The sequence below is a fragment of the Catharus ustulatus genome, chromosome 4, assembly GCF_009819885.2.
Source record: "Catharus ustulatus isolate bCatUst1 chromosome 4, bCatUst1.pri.v2, whole genome shotgun sequence".
Lineage (NCBI taxonomy): Eukaryota > Metazoa > Chordata > Aves > Passeriformes > Turdidae > Catharus > Catharus ustulatus.
The window spans coordinates 36,179,550-36,201,739 of record NC_046224.1 but is presented as its reverse complement, the minus strand read 5'-3'; the positions used below and the strand labels follow the sequence as shown (position 1 = coordinate 36,201,739).

At 40.4% G+C, this 22,190-nt stretch overlaps 1 protein-coding gene across 1 annotated transcript in view; it reads left to right on the top strand.

Annotated features, from left to right (window-relative positions):
• Window positions 1–559: 559 nt before the first annotated feature.
• Window positions 560–22,190, top strand: part of LOC116995251 (V-type proton ATPase subunit S1) — a 52,024-nt gene continuing 30,393 nt past the window's right edge. The window contains exons 1-6 of the mRNA XM_033057760.2: window positions 560–1,190; window positions 7,283–7,409; window positions 7,510–7,578; window positions 13,949–14,142; window positions 15,153–15,196; window positions 18,938–19,023. Of these exons, the coding sequence (XP_032913651.1) occupies window positions 1,078–1,190; window positions 7,283–7,409; window positions 7,510–7,578; window positions 13,949–14,142; window positions 15,153–15,196; window positions 18,938–19,023 (633 nt within the window). The 5' untranslated portion in view covers window positions 560–1,077. The remainder of the gene's footprint in view (window positions 1,191–7,282; window positions 7,410–7,509; window positions 7,579–13,948; window positions 14,143–15,152; window positions 15,197–18,937; window positions 19,024–22,190) is intronic.

The following is a 22,190-nucleotide window of genomic DNA, read 5'->3' as shown; positions in this document are numbered from 1 at the left end:
CTGCTGCTGCCTAATGTAGTCACAAGGTGTAGAAACAGCTCAGTGTTTGGCAGGCACAAAAGAGTGTGCCAGAGCAATTTGCTTCCGGGCATGAAGGAATTCTCTAAGACTATTTTGATCTTGCATGAGACTTGTGAAACACTGAAGTCGTGTCATGTTCTGAAGTGATTATAATTTGCCCCTGACTTTAGATTTTTTTTTTTTTTTTTTATTTCTGAGATAGCATTGCTCCATGCAAAAGATATCTTAACAATTCCGTGTTTCAGTGGCTCTGAACGTGCCATTTTCTCTCTCTCTCTCTTCCTTCTTGCTGAAATCTGCAGTTTGTTGCAGATTTCAAACCTGTCAACACCCGAATGTGTGACGCCAGATCTCAATACATGTGAAAAATCTGAGCTGAGGGACACGATAATATGTATCAAGGCAAGAAGATAGAAGTTCTGCAGAATATATTTTGTGCAGTACAGAAAACTTTTCTGTAAACTCCATTTTGAAGTTATATAACTGCTATCAGCATGGGTAGGACAGGAGTTTTATGACTCTCCCTTGCACTTGAAGGTTACAGGAAACGAACAGTGCTTTCACCGCGGAGAGTTTTACTGCTTACATCACAAACCTGAAAGTATTAAAAATACGAGTAGCTCCCGTTGAAGTGGAGGAAGTGCATGTTTTGAAGGTTGCGCTGGTGCTGGAGCAGCGTCAGCCGCAGCCCGGCCGATCCGGCTGCTGGGGAGGGAACTGCAGCCGAGCACACGCTCGGACTCTCCCTCTGCAGCCCGGCCGGTCCGGCTGCTATCCCGGAGGGAAGTGCAGCTGAGCACACGCTCGGACTCTCCCTCTGCAGCCCGGCCGATCCGGCTGCTGGGGAGGGAAGTGCAGCTGGGCACACGCTCGGACTCTCCCTCTGCAGCCCGGCCGATCCGGCTGCTAGCCCGGAGGGAACTGCAGCCGAGCACACGCTCGGACTCTCCCTCTGCAGCCCCGCCGATCCGGCTGCTAGCCCGGAGGGAAGTGCAGCTGAGCACACGCTCGGACTCTCCCCGTGCAGCTGGCCGGTCCCGTCTGCTCGCCCGCAGCATGGCTCGGCTGTGCCCCGCTGCCCCAGCCCTGCTGCTGGGCTGCCTCGCTGTGCTGCTGCCAGCCTCTCTGGCACAGGATCATGTGCCCATGCTGCTTTGGTCAACGCAGAGGTAAGAAATTCGGTGAGAGTGTATCCCTGCTTAGGCTCCTGCTCTGGGTGTGTGTGTGGGCACAGAATGCATTGTGCCATCGAATATGGTAGATCAGCTCTGGGCGATATCCAATAAATAAATTTGCCCCCTGACCGTCAAACAAGCCAACAGATGATTTTACCCATTTTTATTTATAATTTTAGTGTTCTAAGCCGAGCAGTAAGAAGTAAATGAAGTAGATGTGCTTTATTCACCCTAAAGTATCTTTTAACTCCACTCTTAGAGATGTTGTGACTTAAAGTCCCAACATAAAGCAGTGACACAAAAAGGAGCTGACCAAAAACTCTGTGGCAGTTTTTCAAACTTTGGATTTCCTAACTTCTGAACCCAGACTTTTCAGTTTAATGTTCTTTTAAATACAGGTTTTTAAGTACATTGCTATATGTATATGCATCAGTTGATAGAAATAACTGCAGACAGATCCAGAGACGCAAAATTCAGGGGTTTGCATATACTTAGGAAATAGGACTTTGAAGCTGTTTTAAAAGAACCAAGTATAGACCTCTTTCTTTCCAACTAGGAATTTTATTCATGTTCACTTTAAGCATTTTGTACCATTACTTAGGATTTCCAGAAATATGGCAGGTTGGGCAATGCAGTAGTTTCAGGTGGATACCATATATGTAAAGTTGTCAGAAAAATACGGGTCACTTATTTACCACCCTTGCCATATTTTTGCTCATCTTTTATTGATTTCCAAAACCTGAAACTCTGTATATGGAAATCTTCAGGTTTTAAAAAAGTTTGATTTTATAGCTTTCACTTTGTTTTTTCCCCCTAAAAGTAAAAACAGACTGTTTCAACGTCAAGATAATTTTATATTCAAAATACTCAGTGATTCACCACTGTATGACAGGCACTCATATGAGTATTAACCTCTGTATTTAAAAGCAAAGTAAATGTTGGAAAACACTGTTCTTAGGTTAAAAGTAATTCTAAACCTCTAAGAAAAGATCAGTCCTTCCTTTGTCCTGCTTCCTGGTTTATATTAAAAACATACCTGCTGTATATATAAACAAGATCTTATAACCTAATCCCATGTGGTCATAAAAGCAAGCTTTCCATCAAGATGCAACTAACAGCTTGTTCTACCGCAGATTTTTCTGGTTTATACAAATCCAGAGCAAGAAAAATCAGGATACTGTACTGGGTAAACAGTTTAATGTCACCAGGAATGGAACCTTTTATGGTAGAAGTGTTCCTCCAGCCATGACATTTGCATTTTGAAAGGAGAAGTTCTTGTGGGGCTAAAATTAGTTCTGGTGAAGGTCTATGAAGCAACTGAAAAGAAATTTTTCGTTATATTATAAAGCAAAGTAACACTAACAACAACTTTGTGTTGTTAACCCCTAACTCTGTGCTTTACATTTTGTTACTTCACAGGGATGCAAGTGTGTGATCCACAGGCCTATGAAATTTGGAGATGACTGTTAGGAGTCTTAGGAAAGTTAACCAGTACAGAATTGCACTAATTATGGATATCTATGGATATCCATTCACTCTGTAGAAACATATCCCACCAGTGTAAAAGTTTAGGGATTCAGTAATCAGAAGTTGCAATTCACTGATCTATTCCATCACCCTTTTCCAGGTTATCTGTTAGGATTTGATATTGAATGATTGCATTTTATTCTACTTTAGAACTAGCCAGTGTTTGTCGAGCCATATCTCAGGACAGCTGTATTAGAGAAGGTAACACTTTAAAGTCTCTTTTATGCATCATTACTGTACTGTAATCATTCTGCTAAAGATAATTTTAGATGCCAGATAGAGCTGAAAAACACATGCAGTGCACAATGCAAAGGAAATTATATCAGTTCTCACAGAGACATTAGTAAATCAAATACCTCTTTCCTCTAGAAAGAAAAGTGTAGATCCCTCTTTGGAGAAAAGTAAGTGTTTTTTTAAAAAACAATATTCTTCCTCAATTCAACTAGGGAATAACTCAGTATGTCACACTGTCCTCATTTTCACAAAATAATATGTCACTGGATATTCTTCAAATAAGTTCAAATAAGGGGAAAATTTGACCTTTATTTTAAATCAGCCTTTAAACTAGTATTACCTGGTTGAGTTTTTGAAGCAGGGAAGGTTGAGAGGCTCTTCTTGCATATGATACACAGAACAAATTTGATTTAGCCATTTTGAACCAATCAGAAAAATTTCTTTCCATCCACAGATAAAGAGAAGGAGTTTGAGCAACTAAATTCATTAAATTAGCTTTTGTAATTGCCCCCTCATGTGTTTGTTTTAGGAATTATTTTGCCTACATTCTAAAATATATTATTTACTTTTTTTTTAAGTGTTATGCTTATATAGGGAAAAATCCTTTTCTTACAAGCCCAGGTTATTAGTGACTTTGAGGAGGTGTTAATGCCAAATAGTACAATTGCACTATTTTTTTTTTTTATTCTAAACTATAAAGTTTCCTAAACTACGGGGACTTTACTCATAAATCTGCTGAAAGACATAAACATAAAAAGGAAATTTTTTTAAAGCTATAATTTTATTGGATGCCTATGGAGACGCCATGTCCCAGCATCAGCAGGGGAAAACCTGATTTCTTGTATGGTAATCACAAGCTGACTGATAGAGACAACTGACAAGAATAACTTGTGGGAAAGAGTTCTGAAGCCGGCTTCAAAGCAAAAATGTAAGCTTGTGAGTTAGACCGCTAGAAGTCCTGTTATCTTCCCATCAGCCCTTCTGATGGGTCCGGACACAGGAAATTTTGAAATCTTTGCTTCTGTCGACCTAATTGTTCAAATTCCAGGAAGAATACTGTTCAGGAAAAAACATGATGTTGTCATGTGTGAGCAGTGAGGTGTAAGAAGCAAAATACCAAGCTAAACTTGCTTTCTTCGCTTTCTTCAGGCATTGTTTGACTGTTGGAGGAAAGAGAGAGCAATTGAGTTTTAAGTTTACTCGAATGTAAAGCTTCCTTAGGATTCCTTAGACTTACGTGCTCCTGCACACACATTAAAGAGCACACATGAGCAGAGATGCTTATAATTTTGAGCCCCGATGGTGCTGTGGCAGGGCTCAAGATGCCCTTGGCACGTGGATGGGTGACTGTACAAGGCTGTGTGTCTTTGGACGCAAGGTTTTGTGTGAGCAATCAATAATATCAATCAACATGTGCGTTAGCCTGCTGCTGGTTTCACACCGTGCCGTCACTGGGGCGAGGAGTTCAGTGGGATGAGCTGTTTGATTGTGTCCTGGGAAGCACATCACCAGTGTATCCACGGCCCCTTGGCACGCCACATCTCCTTCTTGTCCCACAGTTCACAGTAAAGCCCCATAAAACAGACTGACCAGGCAAGGAATTGGGTGGGGGGCTGAAGCCTTGTGTTGTGAGGCATGGCTGGGGGACCTGGGGGTGTTAAGCCTGGAGAAAAGGGGGCTGAGAGGAGACCTTATTGCTCTCTACAACTCCCTGAAAGGAGGCTGTATCCAGGTGGGGGTTGGTCTCTTTTCCCAACTAGCAAGTGATTGGATAAGAGGAAACAGCCTCAAGTTGCTCCAGGGGAAGTTTGGGTTGGATATTAGGAAAAATCTCTTCACTGCAAGTGTGGTCAGGCATTGGAACAGGGAAGTGGTTGAGTCAGCTGGAAATGTTCTAAAAACACATGGATGTTGCACTTAGGCACATGGTTTAGTGGTGGATGCGGATTGACGGTTGGACTTGATGATTTTGGAGGTCCTTTCCAGCCTAAATGTTTCTGTGGTTCTATTTCATGTCTGAACCACACTGAGAATGTTGTTGCACCAAGCAGACAGCAACAGCCACCTCAGTGAAGGATGTACCCTTCCCTGCTGCCATGCATAGCGCTCAACAAACTGTTAAAAAGAAGCAAAATAAATGCATGCGCTGTATTGTGAATGTAAGTATTAGGCAAATGCTGAATTTTAATAGAATTATTAACCAACTGAGGTAGTTTGATGACAATGAAGTTACTAAAATTGACTGCTTGAAAGTTAAAAAGTGTCTCAGAAGGTGTTTTCAAGGTTAGATAGCTAACAAGAACTGCTTCAAGGAACGGAATTTCTTAGAAGTAAGTATGCTTTAAAAGAGGATCATTAAACTTCTGAGGTTTTGAGTTCACAGCAAAAGCCTTTACCATTGTGCTGTTGCAAATAATTTTGTTCTGTTTGATGTGCTTTCTGTTACCTTTTATTCTTAATTGCAAGTCCCCAAAGCTCTCAAAAGCTTCAATTTTTTTCCCCTAAGATTAGGTATGAAATGGATTTATTTAGTTATTTTAAAAATAAATATACCAAGCTATTCAGTGACATTTTCTTTCACACAAGCCATTTTTTATAATCACTTAATTTAATCTATCTGCTTTTTAAAAAAAAATATCATTAGTATTTTGATGTGGCCATGCAAGGCACAAAGTCATTATGAAAGTCAGTTCCTGAGGAGTCAGTCAGATTCTTTGGAACTTTCTGTGTTTTCAAATCTATTCATTTAAAAGATTTTACTTAACTTTTTGAAATTGTGAGGTTTGTCTTCTCTGAAAAGTGGAGGCATGCCTGTTAAAATTTCTCAGTTGTTAATGTTCATAAATACAAGTTAATGTGGATTTCCAGGAACAAATTAACAAAGAATTGAAGATGCTGAGTAAAACTAAGAAAATATCAGATAATTTCAACCAATGAAGAAACATTTCCTTCATCTCAGCAGGATTTAATTCTAAAGCTTGTAAAGTGACAGGAAAAAGTTCTAATAGAATTTAATTTTCACAACTCCAGCATGCTGTCCTGAAGGAGTCTTCCACATGGAGGGTTTTCTCTAAGGCTTTCCCCAAGCCCAGAGTCTGAAGTGAAATAGGCATCATCTACTGCTGCAGGGCTGCGCTGGGTTTATCTCTGCAATGTGATGCTTTCAATTCACTTTCAGCAATCTTTGTTGGAATTGTAGAGAAGACTTGGAGTGCAATTTAGACTTTCTTTATTCAAAAAACAGCACTGAATCTTCTGTCTCCATCTTAAATGACTGCAAAGGTCACTCTCATTCAGAAAAGCTTGCTGTGCAATGGTCATTTGCAAAATGCTTTGAGTTAGAAAATTTAACTTTTATCTCAACTTTATCAAATTGCCATCATATAATAACTGATGCTAGAGCACACAATTGCCTATATTTGAGTTTTTGTAACTAGAATCAGTTAGAGTGTCTGGGATACCTGTTTTCTCAGGTTTTAGAAATTGATGTGTCCCTGGGAAAAGATGGAAGATTATGCATCAAGTTCATAGTTTTCCACAGACAATTTTCATTAGTGAAAACACATAGGATAAAAGTGTTAATAAAAAGTTTCATCCCTATAGACCGGTGTTGCATACTGTTAAAATCCCAATGAGCTGTTGAAAGAATAATGCCACCTCTTGTTTTGCTTGTTTTCTGTAGCAGTAAAACTAAATAGATGAGTTATTTCTCTGTCCAGTTCTCATAGTGACAGGTTGGCAAAAGAGTTGTAAGCTGGGTGCCTTGGGTCACTCCTTTCAGAAGAACTCCTGCTGCTGGAAAGGTGCCTTTCCTGAGTGGCTTCTGTAGAATGGTTCCTTCATCATGAAAACCTTAGGAGAGAACCTGTTTACAATAGCACTGAAAGACACTTCTACTAACAAAAGTTTTATTAAAAATACCGGTTTATGACAACTTGTGATCTAGTTTTCTGAGTTCTGCTCCTCCTGACCTCCATCTGTCAGCACTGCAAAGTGTTTTGGGAGTTGGGATGCCATCTGGGAATTCTCTCTGAATGTTTTCAATGTATTCTTCTTCACTGCACTTAGTAGGTAACTTTTATTGGAAAGATGCAACTCTGCTGTTGTACACAAATAAGAAAATAGAGACATTACCCCTATTCATTCTTGTTGTAATACAGTCAAATGGGCAAGTTCTTTTTCTCTTGAGTGGAATGAAAGTAAACTGAACAGCAAAGTTGATCTTAAATGAAATATGATGATTTCATTACCTACCACTGCATATTTAAAGAAACTTGTCATCATTGGCAATTAATTTTACAGAAAAAGGACTTCTTCCTTTGTAGATCACAGTGGAATCCAGACACTGCTGTGCACGAAGGACAGGTTGTCTCAGCACAGGAGCTGACAGTACTCTTGCAACCTCTTTTTACCCAGAACTCCAGAAACCTCGTCTTGTTCCTGCAAGATAGGGTATGTAAACCTTTTTTTTCTCACCAACACTGAGCACAAGTCTGTACCTAAATGAGATGCCATGGCTCCTTCTCACCAACCTACTCTCTTTGTTTTTCAGCTTAGCGTAGATGATTTCACATACTTCAGTGAATCCTATGGCAACAAGAAACCATTTCAAAATGTTCAGGCAAGCATTTATCTCTTTTATTTCTTTATGTGCAGTATTCAAAAAGAAAAATAAAAAGAAAGATGTAAGAAAGATGCAAAGAGACAGTAACTGGGAAAAAGGCACTGAGTTGCAGAAGTTTTCCTATTTAAATTACTGAGATTATTCCAGTTTAAGCAGATGTGTTAAAAGAAATTATCTGAGTTTGCAGATATGTGCTTTGTAGCTATTATATTTTTTAAGACTGAGTTTTCACAACTCATCATAACTGACAAAATTGTTCTTGAATATGCTGCAATTTTCTGTTGTAAAAAACAACATAAACTTCAAGACCAACACCCCAAAATTTTGCTTTGAAGCCATAGGAAGAAAAGGACATATAGGAACCAATCTTCTTTTTTCTTATTTTCAGAATTTAATACCTATTTTGTTTTTACAGAAACTGAAGCTCATTCAGGGAGTTAACTGTTTTACATTGTATTAAATTAATACATCACTAGTTGCTATATTGCCTTAATCTTCGTGAAAATGATAATGCTAGTTGATTAACTGGAAATAAACTCTAGGCACAGAATTTAAGATGGAATCCTCCTGAGTCAGTCAACAGCTTCAAATTCTGTCCTCGCTGAGAAGGTTTATAGATTTTGTGCAGAGCATCTATGGTTGTACTTACATGACAGTTTATTGAAATGTGATTAGACAAAATGTTCACTTGTGGAAGTCATAAAGACATTCCTGCAGGCAGTGCAAGATGAAGTGAGCTGTTAGTAATGTAAATGGTATCAGAGCACACAAGGAAGTATAAATTCCCAAACACCACACAGCTACACTATATGTAATTAAATACATAAATATTCACATAATACGTGTCTCTACGTCTGTACTAAGAACCTCACATCTTCCTTGTATAACTGGAACTGGAGGTATTCATCTCTTTGTCACGTAACAGCATTTTAACACTGGTGCTGGAAGAGAAACAGTTATTCAGTCTATCTACATGAGTTTTCTGAGGAATGAATGGGAGTCATAATAATCTGTACTGTAAGGACCAGTGGTTGTGTCTGCAGACAGATGCACTGGTTCTTCTCTGCTATGCATTATCTTCTCAGGGTTTAACATCTCTGCAAGGCTGTGTCTGGAGCAAATTTTTGTTGCTGCCTGACTACAAAACTGGTTTAATTTCAACTGTTTGACATGCATTGCAATGCATGACATTACAAGTTCCTAATAATGTGGTGGTCTTATTTAAGTAGGCCCTGGATGTTTAAGGGGCATATCAAAGTATTTATAACATTCTTCTTTTGCCTTGTAATCAGGACTCCATCAGCACTGTAGATAGGGATTAAAGACTTTAAAGTCTGGAGATAAGGCCAGAGACTGATGGGTTATAAATCAGGTGATATACAAGGGGATTTGTCACCTAGTGAGGGCTGGTGAGGAGGTCCCCAGCTAAACAAAAGTCATATTTAAGTAAATCTCTGTCTGTATCTGGCATGTCAAAGACTTACGCCCAAGTTTTTAACAATCAGAATAAATGTCAGCAACTGTTGTTTTTTTTCTAACCTTGCCTCTGTTTCCGCTCTGAGAGCTGAGAAATTTTTCCATTATGCCTTCTCTATAACTGGAAAGTTTATTTTTACAAATTGCCCACCTTAACTCCAGCAGTTCCTACATTGGGACTGTTGGATTTGGCAATCTTAATGCTTTTCTAGTGTAGTTTGATGGAGGTGAGGTGCTGTAATGAGTGAAAGAAAATGAGATGCAGAAACTACATAGTTCTTTTTCATCCAGGTACCCATAGAGAGAGTTTTGTCAATATCTATTGCATAGGGTTTAGTTCTTAGGGATGGAAAAGGAGATTTATAGTCATCCACATTGGGCATCCATTGCTATCATATTACTTGAACTCCACTTGAGATACTTTGGGTAAAAAAAATCAGTTCTTTATATGCTATGAAAGATTGCAGTAATACTCAGACAACACAGGACAAAGTGAAGGTCAGGTCTGAATTTTCTCATTAGGGAAATTAGAATCCTTGATGTTGCATAATCACAAGTTTTTTACCTACACAGTCTATATTATGCAAGTGATCAGTGATTCCATTGCTCTCAAGCATCCTTCCCTATGAACTTCAGAAATTCAAACTTACTCATAAACCTAAGCTGGAGATTTCATTTAGAATGTATAAGTGCATGTAACAGCATGTGTACTACTAGAAGAAATTGTTATTTGAAAAAGAGTTAAAGGTTTGTAAATCCCAGAAACATTTGCAGATATTTGATTTGTTCAGCTGCATTAGCAGATGTTCTGAGTTTTTGGTATCAATGGTTTGCATGCAATAAAAGACTCTTATTTCCGGTTAATACAAAGAGGATCTCACAGGTAGATAATTTACCTTGAACTTTCAAACAACTTCTAAATTAAGTAATAAAATACAAATATTAGCATTTGGGGAACTTCTTTCTCAAGCAGTCACCTACCCTACAAAATATTTTTCTTTAATATTAGCTTTGGCTTTCCCCAGACAATGCTCAGCTCTTTAGAACTGCAGTGTGTATTAACACACTCCAATTAGTGGCCAGCTGTGCAGCTTCTATGACTCTAAGTCATTGCCACTTGTAGTCTGATAACTCCAACCTATCCTCACTCAGTGGTCATAGACTGAGCAGTACTATTTAGTCACATGTGATCCAGGGGTTCTAATAAAGTTTTGATTGTCTTTATTTCCTTTCTTTTAGTTTTATTATATTATTTTTTTGACAAGGGAACATGCATAGAACTGCATAATAATAAAGATAAAAGTTCATCATAGATTTATTCAGTGACATGATGATGTTTTGTTCTCTAGCCTTTTCTAAAATATGATTAATATTTGATTTTTAAAAATCCTGATCACTATCAGTCTCTGAATTACTATTTTCAAAGAGCAGATGTAACTCTTAAGGTTTCATTACTGAAGGGTAACACTCAGTTCTGAGTCTATTACCTATTATTGTGTATGTAAAATTACAGTAATTTCACGAATACAAGCCGCACCAATTTGACCAAAATTTTGGTGGAAACCCGGAAGTGCGGCTAATATTCGAGGGCGGCTAATACATGAACAATATTCTAAAAGCTGCCAACACGGAAGTGAGAGCCCGCGGCAGCCCCAAGCCAAGCTGGAGCCCGGCCGGCCCCGGCTGAGGTGGGAAAGCCTGGCAGAGGCGGGGCCAGCAGTGTGGGGGCGGGGGGCTGAGCCTGGGCCAGCAGGGCAGGGCAGGGGGGGCGGCAGAGCCCGGGCCAGCAGGGCGGGGGAGCCTGGGAGAACTGGGGCTAGCAGTGCAGGGGAGCATGGCAGAAGCAGGAAGCCCGGCAGGTGGGGCTGCCTGGCAGCGGGGGAAGCCCAGCAGAATCGGGGCCAGCAGCGTGGGGGAGCCCGGCGGTGTGGGGGCCTGCAGTGCCGGCCAGGGCGAGGAAACGCGGCGGCGGTGCAGACAGGAGGGGGTGGCCGGCGAGCTTGGCGGCGGCCGCCCCGCCGGCAGAACCTGGCAGCGGCGGCAGCCCTGCCGGCCGGGCGAGCTAACATGGCGCGGGGCGGCCGGCGTGCCTGCCAGCGGCGGCGGCGGCTGGCCCGCCAGCAGGACGAGCAAACGCGGCAGCGAGGCGGTGCTGACGGGAGAGGGGGGCCAGCGAGCCCGGCGGCGGCTGCAGCACCACCCGGCCGGCCCCGTCGGCAACCATGAGCGGGCTGAGCCTGCCTGGCCCCGCCCCGAGCCAGTAAACCCCGCTATGCCGCGATCCTGTTACTAATTGGCCAATTTGTGAAAGCTGCGCACGGATTCTCGCTACGAACCAAAGTGCGGCTAATATTCGGGGTGCGGCTTATCTATTGACAAAGACAGCAACATTGTCGAGGCACCGGAAGTGCGGCTTATACTCCGTGCGGCTTGTATTCGTGAAACTACTGTAGGTTTGTTTTTTTGTTACTATGTACTGTGCTAATATCAATTTACATTGCATGTTATCAGTTCCTCAGTTGCCCAAGAGGTTGTACCAGAAGCTGCTTCTGTAGCTGATCAGTCAGCCACTGCATTTACTAACCTGAAAATTTGGCGTTAGGAGCAAGTTTAGTTAGCTCAATATTTATCTTTTTATCAGATAGTTTGGGAACATATGAAACAGGGCACACCCTAGTGCATTAACAGATAATTTTTTATACCTCTTACTTGCTAAATCTTTATGTATTCTTTAGCTACATTCATGTGAAGACTGCCTCTCTCTCTCTCCAAAGCAGCTTAGTTTCTTTAGTAGTCCTTGCTTCAAGACTCTGCCAAATGCCTTGTGTGGGCCCAAGTAGACTGTACATCTAGAGCTTCCTAGAGTACAGTAATTTCACGACCATAAGGCGCACCGGACTATAAGGCGCACTTCCGGGTGTCGGCAAATTTCCGAACTTTTGCCGATATATAAGGCGCACCGGACTATAAGGCGCACTATATTTTTTTGCAGCAAAGATCCACTGCCAGCTCCCCCCGCACGGTTGCTGGCCGAGGCCCCGCCTCAACCCAGCAGCCGTGGCCCTGCTGGCTCCCCTCGCGGCTTGTGGCTCACGCTTCCGGGTTGGCAAATTTCCATACTTTGCCCATATATAAGGCGCACTGGACTATAAGGCGCACTTCTGGGTTCAGGCCAAAATTTTAGTCAAAAGGGTGCGCCTTACAGTCGTGAAATTACTTCAGGTTTTCTTCTTGACAGTGCCTTGGATCTGTCTGTTACCCTTTGAAAAAAAAAAAATTAATGTCATGTTTCTCACTCTACAGTACAGCATGGAGGTTTTTTTAACAATACTTCCTGTAGCTGCAACACACTTTATCAGATAAAGTTAATCAGATCAATTTTCATTAAAATTGTAACTTACAGCTTTATGCGTACATTTGAAGGGCATGGCTACAGCATAAAAGTTTGTGGGATAGACAATAATTGAAAAGTTAAAATTAAACCTTCCCCTTCTCCTACTTTTCCCCTTACTTTCTCTCCTTGTCATTCTCCTTTTCCTAGTTAATATGTTATTTTCTTTAGCAGAATGCAAAATCAGATGTTCCTCAATATCCTCTTCATTCTCCACCCCCTTTTGGAGTTTTCATATTTTGAACAAGCATGGTAGCTGAAATCCTAAAATGTGTAAAGCAACATATGGGTATTGCAAGGAAAAGTGCGCAACTGCCAAATGGCAAGAAGGACAAAGAGGCATGGGATCAGATTGCCTACCTGAGGCTGTTGATATCCAGCTGTGCCTGCCCTTCAGATGAAAAGCAGCTGAATAACAGTGGCTGGGAGCTGAGACAGATGGCAGTGCAGCATTGATTAGGAGCAGAGGCACAATTAAGATATTACTCTGTAATTATACATTATGTATCTTACTCTACATTAAATGAGTAATCTGTTTAATATATATCATTGGCTGAAATGGCAGCTGCCATTCTGGCCGCTGCTGTGGGACAAGGCATTAAAATGTTTAAAATAAAACACAACCATTGAATTGCTCAGAATCTGAGGTCTAAATTCAAATCTGTAAACAAATCAAAATTAAATATTTCATCTTTTTCTTCCAGGAGGTGCTAAAAACACTACTCAAAGACCTGTACACTAGATCAGTGCTTTCTGATCTATTTTAATTTCTGCAGTTACTTTTCTGTCAGTCTGGTAAATCACACAATGCTGCATAATCCTCCCTTATGGGCATCTTTACCTATAGCCTTTGCCTAGGAAGGAAGTTGTGAGCAATTATAAAGAACCAGAGCAGGTCAGAAAAGTGGTAAGCACTCAAAGAACAGACAAAAAGCTAAAAATGAATAGTAGGAGAAAAGTGTTAGGAACATCATAACACTTGCCTCAGAGTGCTCTATGGGCTTTGTAGATCTGAAATCTGGAGCTTTCTTTAATTAATAATTGCAAATCAGACATTTTTCTGTACCATGTGCTGTACCACCGGGATGTACACAAATGCAGAGTGTGTATTATGCAAAGTATGACTTAGCTGAAAGGAGCTGCTGGGACTGGAGGTGTCTGACATTGATCTTGCTCACCTCCAAGGGCATTTAGTTAGAGGGGTCATCTGAGCTTTGCATCTGGCAGTGCTCATAACCACTACACTCTTAGCTTGAGAACTTCTACATCACCTGTCTCTCCTCTTCCACCATACATGTAGAAAAGACAGTAAAAATTTGGTGTTTGGGAGCAGCCTGCAAGCCACTATCAGTCAGGCTGGTGAGAATTCACATGCAGTTTACTGTAGAGGTTCCTCACCTAGAGTATTAAACTAAGGATACATAAAAAAAGAAGTTATGTTTAATAGTTAAGCAACTAAATATTAAGCAAGCAAATAAACTTCTCATAAATCTGTTACAGGAAATTCTTCAGTCTTCTCCTTCATCTTTAGTTTTGCCAGCTGTTGACTGCAAGGCTACCAGGTCTCTCCTCAGTGTTCTTCAAGAATCAGGAGATTGGAAGTTAACAAATGTAACTAATCTCAATGTCTCTCAGCTGGAAGTGAATGCATCTAACCCAAACTTACTGGTGGTTCAGCTACAGCCACTTGCCAGGTAGGAGTTTATCATGCACAGAGCTGACCCACATGTGTGCATGTTTTTCAGAGCTTTTGAAAATGTTGCTTGTATTCAGGAAATTAAAAAAAACCACAGTGTAGGCTTGTAGGGCTATCAAAATTGTTCCTCTTACAAGGATGAATTCAGTGTTTTTCAAAGCCCCCTGATGAGCTTACCAGGTATAATAGATGAATTATGTTGAGAAAGGCAGTCAGGCATTCCTATTTTGTCTGCCTCATTATATGAGAACAAAGGGACAGCTAATAAAACTAAATGGCAACACACTTTTTAGCAGGAAGGCTCAATTATTTTACTCGACACATGATTAACCTGCAGAATTAATTGCTAGAAGGCATTCCAGGGGTCAAAAATACTGGTAGGATAAATAAGCAAGCAAATAAACATATAGACAAACCTGAAGGTAATAAAGGGCCTCATTTTCCATCACTATGGAAGGAGGGCTATAATTCTTCATGTTTCCAGCTCTAGGAGGGCTGTGATCTAACAGAGATAGGAAGAGACTGTTGCTTCAGTTGAATGTATATTTAGAAAATATAAGGGATGATTGCTGAGCTGCTTCTGTTTACTCTTCTCCCCAGCTTGTTACTTGGGCATTTGTACCTGATGGTGTAAAGTACATGTCCTAAACAAATGCAATTCTAGCTGTCACATCACTAAAGAGGCATGATAATTACTTTAAAGAGCTCCTGTACAAATGTTAAACAAGGGGCCAACACCAAACGAAGAAAAATCTTCCCAGAGACTGATCAAAATACTGTCAGTAGTATGGCTTTTCTGCTGCCAAGGAAATTTGAGGGGTTTAAGAATCAGAAGATGAAGTCCTTACATTTTTAATGGCTTTGCAGAAGAAAAGAGTCATTAGGAGGAGATGAAAGAATAATAGAGGGACTGACAATAATCCTTTTATCAGTCAGTATCTTCATACATTTCTGATTCACATCATTCTTGCCTAGCAAAGATTTTTAATTATTTCTTTCCCTCTTTAGTGATTTAAGAGAGATTTCCACCCTGGAAGCAATTGCTGAAAATGGTAAGTAATATTTCCTAGACATAACTAACATTTGTGTTTTCACTTGAGCAGGTTGTATTTTCTGTTTCCCAGGCTTTGCTGTGCTATTACTATTTAAAGGCTTTTATCCCACTCCCCTTCTACAGTATTTATAAGCTGTGGTTGTCTTAGTTTTAATCAGACAGTAAGTATCTGATTAAAAATCCACCTGGATCCAACTCTGTGACATGAAATATAAGCTTGATAAATTCTCATCTGCTTCAGGCATGGGCTTTTGCTCATTCTCTGAGCCCAACCTCTGAATGTCTGTGCAAATTGAGCTGCCTCCTTTGATCTCACCTTGCACACTGGCAGCTGGGGGTACCAGGCTCATCTGGCAATTCCAAGGCCCTGGTCTCAACAGTGGATGTCTGCATGAATAGGAAATGTTTTTCTAATCTTTATAAAGCAATGCTGATGGCCTTCTTTGCCTTTGATATCAGTCTTTTATTGGTTTTGCAGTGTATTAAACACTACATGTTAATATAATACTATAGAAATCTTTCCTTGCCTAGCATCTGAGAAAGTGGTGCCTCACATGAAAGTGGCACTGAGAGGCATCTCATTGCAGAACTTTCACTTACTGCTCTAAATTGAAATCAAATTACAAAGTATGCAAATCAAGGAAATTATTCGGGGGCTTACAGTGTAGTGGGCTGATAATTAAACAGTATTCTTAGTGGCTATGACTATTTCTGCTCTGGGGTTGTGAAATCAGAAGCAGAATTGAAAATCAGGGGAAAATACCTTAGTACTGAAATCAGTTGTGTATCCTTTTCTGTTTGTTTTTGCACAAAATGAGTGGGTTTTATGCTAAAACAAGCAGTTGGATTGTCATCTCTGAATTGCAGAGGAGTTATTTTGTTCTCTTTTCTTGTCTGCAGAGCATACTGGATAGCTGAGCTTTGGCTTAATGTTGGTCTTGGCTAAATAGTGGCTTTTTCTTTATGGGACATTTCTTTTTTCAGTTGCATGGATTCAAGAATTAGCTTCCCAAGCCCTAGAATCATAGTATCATAGAATATGCTGAGTTGGAAGGGACTCACTACAGGACACCCCAAGAATCACATCATGTGCCTGACAGTGTTCTCCCAATGCTTCTAGAACTCTGCCGGGTTTGGTCCTCTCCCACTTCTCTGGGGATCCTGTTGCAGTGCTCTGTGTAGAAAACCTTTTCTTGATCTCCAGCCTAAACCTCCACTGACTCAGTTTCATGCCATTTCCTTGAGTCTGTCACTGGTCACGAGTGCTGAGATCAGCAGTGACTGCCCCTTCTCTTCCCCTCACGAGGAAGCTGTAACTCCCCTCAGCCTCTTTCTCCAGGCTGAGCTGACCAAGTGACCTCAGCTGCTCCTCATAAGGCTCCCTTTCCCCTTCAGACCCTCCACCATCCTTTCTGCCCTCCTTTGGACACTCTCTGATAGCTTTATATCGTCCTGGTATTGTGGCACCCAGAACTGCCCCCAGCACTTGAGGTGAGGCTGCCGCAGCTCAGAGCAGGACATAAATTCACATAAATTCACATTTATCCTTGAAAGATGGTTAAATTTCTATAGTCTATTCACACAGGTGTGAATTTAAATGACAATGTCTAAATCTAAGAGGAAAATTCATGAATGGCCAATTTAGCTGGCAAGGAAAAAAATACCAACACACCTCAAAGTTCAAAATTGTGTGATGGTTCAGAAGAGCATGAGTAAATTCAACTTAAAACCACAGGTAGATATTTCAGCTGAATTCATTTACACAGCTGGTTAAGGCAATTCCATGTAACTGCTGAACAATCCCCTCCCTTGCCTGGCTGGCCATGCTGTGCCTGATGCCCCCAGGATAGGGTTGGACCTCCTGGCTTCCAGGGCATTGCTGACTCATGCAACTGCTATCTCAGACCACTTTGTATTGGGAAACCAAAGTTAAGAGGTGATCTGTGGGAGGAAGAAAAGGCTATGCCAACTTTTTGGTTACTATAAACTAGAATTGGGAGGAAGGTGTGTGGATTAGGGAAGATGTGGCGCTTTGCTTGGCCAAATACAGAATCTGCACTATTGTTCCCATCAAAGCACCTAATTTAGATGCTCTAAAACATGGTGGACAGTCAGATCTTTTCTTTGGAGAATTTGAAAATAATTAGTAAGAAAGGTGGAGTTCTGACCCAGACAAACAAGAGATCTATATCAACTCTATTGTCATAAGGATGTTCACAGAAGCTTTTCTGGATGAAGGAGTTACCTCTACAATCTTCCTGAAGGTTAGAGTTGTAGATGCTACTGGTAACTATAGCTACATGTAGCTCCTTTCTGAAAGGAAATGCAAATAACATGTTATTTCAGAAAGCTATTGGTTGTTTTAATGAAAGAAAACCCAAGGTCCATCTCTGCATTTTTATACATATTATTTTTTTTCTTCTGCAAATTTTTGCTAAGGCTGAAGAGAATTTCCAAAATCTATGAATCCAGAATACAAAATCTACATTATATAATGCCTTGGATCTCCACAAACAATGAATTATGGCAGTAGTTTTTAGACAGTTTTTTTTCTGAGTAAGTACATTGCTTATAGTAGATTCTATTAGCAATAATTTTTAGAATGAAAATTTACACAGCTATGATTCTTGATTGATATGGGGAAATCAGTTCAGCTGAAACTCCACAGAAAAAAAAGCTTGAATTCTTTACTCAGCCAGGACACCATAATTATAGTAAATAAAAGTCATTAAAGAGGATAATAATATCAACTCCTAATTTCAGCACATACAAATAAAACAATTTCTATAAAGTATGATGTCAAAATCTGAGAAGTTTGTATATCCAGGTTATAAAATATCTGTCCACCAGGCTGGTGCATGAATGAGAAGTGGAAACAGTAAATGTGAATCTGCTTGCTTGCTTCTCAAGCAGTCCCAATAACAACACTGATAATGGCTCATGATTCACAACTGTTGTGCTCCTTGTAAGCAGATGTTCATGCTTCTGCATAAATATTGAAAACATTTATCAGCTGTATTTGTTACAACTCCCTGTGGTTTCAGAACTAGAGGAGGATCTTTTGTAGAAGCATATTTGGACCTCTTTGAAAGGCTCTTTCTTCCTTATTTGACTTCTTCCTTTTTCAGAAATATCCCACCATATTTGGCCTCCAATGTAATGAACAAGAAAATTTTCTGTGTCCTGTTGGGAATGCAGAAGCAGACCTTAAAATCCACAGAAGGCGAAAGAAATATGGCTACCAGGATTATGCATATCATGCCCCACACTAAACACCATTTGTGAGTGGTGTTCCTCAGTGGTAGTTACATGTATTTTACAATTCACAGAATTATAATGCTGAAATGTTACTATTTATTTAATTATTAACTGGTCACTTGACTAACAGTCATCCTATTCATCCTGCCCCTCATCTTTTAAGCCATTTCTTCTGCTCCTGCTCTTAATTGCCCAAAGTTCAAACTTTTGGGTATATTTTCCGTGATTTTACTCTGCAGTTTCAAAATCATTGCTTTTGCTGAACTGTTGTATTTTTTTTAATATTCCGTCACTGCAATTGTGCATTTTTCAAGACACTGAGCATGTCTTATCCCATTTGTACCTAGATAGAATGAGCTCTTAAGTGCTTAAACAAACTGACTAAGCTTACACATCTAGCTCATTACTTCTCCAACTACTGTAGGATTTTATCTTTCCCAGCTTACAGCGTTTGTTGAATTATACATGTTTCTATTTACAGACAAAATAATTGGAAGAGTGACCATGGATCTGCAGGAGCAAGGGATTCCTTTTTCAGTAATTTATACTGCAATGAGACCTTCAAGGGTGAGTAATGTTCAGTACCTAGAACTGTCAGATTTTTATCATCCAATAACTTAATGTTTACAGAAGAACTCTGTAGATGATTTTCAAGATTATACAGACAAGCAATCTGTATTATATGAGGTTTTGACCAGAAATGTTTGCATGAATTTTCATGTATGATAGCTATATCACATAAGTTTTGAAGTTTTACTGTTCTAGGGGACTATAAATCTGCCTTATTCTGTAGAACTTACTACTGTTTTTAAGAATTGTAAATTAATTTTCTTTTCAGTTTAACTGCAGTGGTTTTGTAGTGAGTTCTGTGTGGAATGTTATCAAGCTTCCTGTGTGGCTGGTTAGTATAGACAGTGTGTTACTAATTAACTGGCTACTAAAGTATCCATTTTAAAATTAATTGGTTTCATTTCTTTTAATCAATACTGGGTCTTTACAGCTACAAGATAAAGTTTCCCCTCTTGCTTATTGTCAGAATAAAATTTATAAGTCACATCATATCACATTAACAGTGAGTAACAATGTAGGATAGTTAGTTATGCAGCGTTATCTTTTTGTATGACATACAGGTTGTAATCAACAAATAAAAATTTTTTAATTTTAATGTGAATAAATGGAAGACAGTCTTGCCTTGAGGAAAAAAAGAGTTCCCCTTAAGAAGAGAAACATTTGAAGTTTGGGCTGAATCCTAAGAAATGCAGCTTAGAAAGAAACATGTCTATCTGTTTCAGAGGTAGCACAATCAGAGCTCCTAATATGATAATGGAATCACAGAATCATTAAGATTGGAAAAGACCTCCAAGATCATTGAATACAACCTTTGACTGATCACCATCATATCAACTAAACCGCTAAGTGCCACATCCAGTACCTTGTTGAGCACTTCCAGGGATGGTGACTCTACCACCTTCCTGGACAGTCCTGTTTCAGTACTTGACTGCCCTTTCAGGGAGGAAATTCATCCTGATGTCCTGCCTGAACCTCCTCTGGTGCAGTTTGAGACCATTTCCTCTTGTCCTGTTGCTAGTTGCCTGGGAGAAGAGGCAAACCCCCACCTGGCTACAGCCTCCTTTCAGGCAGCTGGCAAAGGAAAAGGTCCTGGCTGAACACCCCACTTCCCTCAGCCACTCCTCATGTGACACCCTTTAGACCCTTCCCCAGCTCCACTGCCCTTCTCTGGACACGCTGCAGCCCCTCTTGTAGTGAGGGACCCAGAATTAAACACAGAATTAAACTCCAGGTGTGACCTCACCAGTGCCGAGTACAGGGAGCAATCCCAGCTCTGGTCCTGCTGGACACAGTATTGCTGGTGCAGGCCAGGATGGCTTTGGCATTCTTGGCCGCCAGGGCACACCCTGGTTCACGTTCAGCTGCTCTCACCAGCACTGCCAGGTGCTTTGTACTCACATAGACTCCAAGTCAGTGTCCAAGTGGCACAGTGGGTCACTCGCTGCTTCCTCTCGGATTGCAGGGTTCTATTCTGCTCACACACCCTGTCTACCAGCTCAGGGGGCATGTTGTCCTGAGGATAACCAGGATAACCTCAGCTTTTAAACTAACTGTTAAAGGCTGAGGCAAAGAAAGCACAAGTAACTCAGCCTTTTCCTGATCTTTTGTTAAAAAGTTTCCTCCTTCCCCACATTCAAGGATAGAGAATTTCCATAGCTCTCCTTTTGTTATTAATTTATTTATAAAAACACTCTTTATTATCTCTCACAGCATTTGCCAGATTGAGTTGTAACTGAGTTTTCAGCTTTCTAATTTTCTCTCTACATGACCTAATAACACCCTTGTACTCTCCCTGAATTGCCTGCCCCTTCTTGGAAAGGTCATCTTTTTTTCTTTTTTTTTTTCTGTTTTCCAGTGAGAGCTGCCTGTTCAGCCAGGCCAGTCTTCTTCCCACATCAGCTCATCTTCTGGCACGTGGGGATCTCCTGTTTCTCTGATTTTAAGTTTTCTTTCTTAAAGTATGTCTAGGTATCCTGGACTCCTTTGTTATTGGGGACTGTCCAAGGTAGAGGTTTTGTTGACCCCTTTCCACACTTCACCAAGAATTGTAAGCTCTATCATTTTGGGGTCACCCAAGGCAGCCTCTGACCACCACATCTCCCACCAGTCCTTCTCTATTTATAAACAGCAGGTCTAGCAGGGCACCATCCCTGGTAGGCTCCCTCACGAGATGTGTCAGGAGTTTCCCTTCCTCACTCTCTGGGAACCTCCAGGACTCCATCTTCAGTGTGCTGAGTTTCCAGCAGACATCTGGCAAGTTAAATTCACCCACAAGAATAAGGGCTAGTGATCATGACACATCAGCCACTTGCTTATAGAATCTTTCACCTGCCTTTCCTTGGTTTAGGCATCATGAAAGACATTTGTGTGATTGTCTAGATCTAGTGTGAGAAATGCCAACAGGATCTTGAGAGGCTGGAAGGCTTTCAGGAGGCAGCACAATGAAAAATGCACTTCGTACAAGAATAAAACAGAAATCCTGTGTTCAGTAGGTGTGCAGGCAAGTCCCTTTATCTTAACCAAAAGAAGAGTAAGAGGCCACTTGTCCACTTAAATGGACTTCATAAAAGTTCTTTAAGCCAGTGGTGGATGAGCCTCTCAAAGGTGTTCTGTGTTCATTCACAAGTAGTATGGGTTTTTGCGTGGAGGTAGGATCTTGAACCTCTGACGAATCCAACAAGGTGATCACAAAAGTCCCTTCAGGCTCTGGGGCAAAGGCTAATTCTACTGAAGAAAAATGAGAACTTTCTTCAAAAATTCACCCTGGGAAATTAACTTCCAGAACCTGAATTTTGGAGACAAAATTTAGAAAAAAACCTCAGTAGCATGAGAAGAAACTCACATTGAGATTCTGTGTACTGTGTGTTTTTGTGGCAAAAGAGAGAATATTATTCCAGAACTTGTGATATGCCTTTTTTTCTTTCTTAAACAAAAATCCAAAATAAAAATAAAATTTACTTTATTATTTTGGCTCTTTACTGTTTGAAATCAAAGGCACATGGACATTCTTAGCTGAAAATTGCATTTAGAACAATTGGAATGAAAAATATTTTTAATTAATTAGAGATTGGAATTAAGAGAAGGAATTTTTTTATCAATTGAAAAAATACTTTAAATCTATGCATATTTCAACAGGCTTTCCAAATTAAAGTAACTTAGTTTGA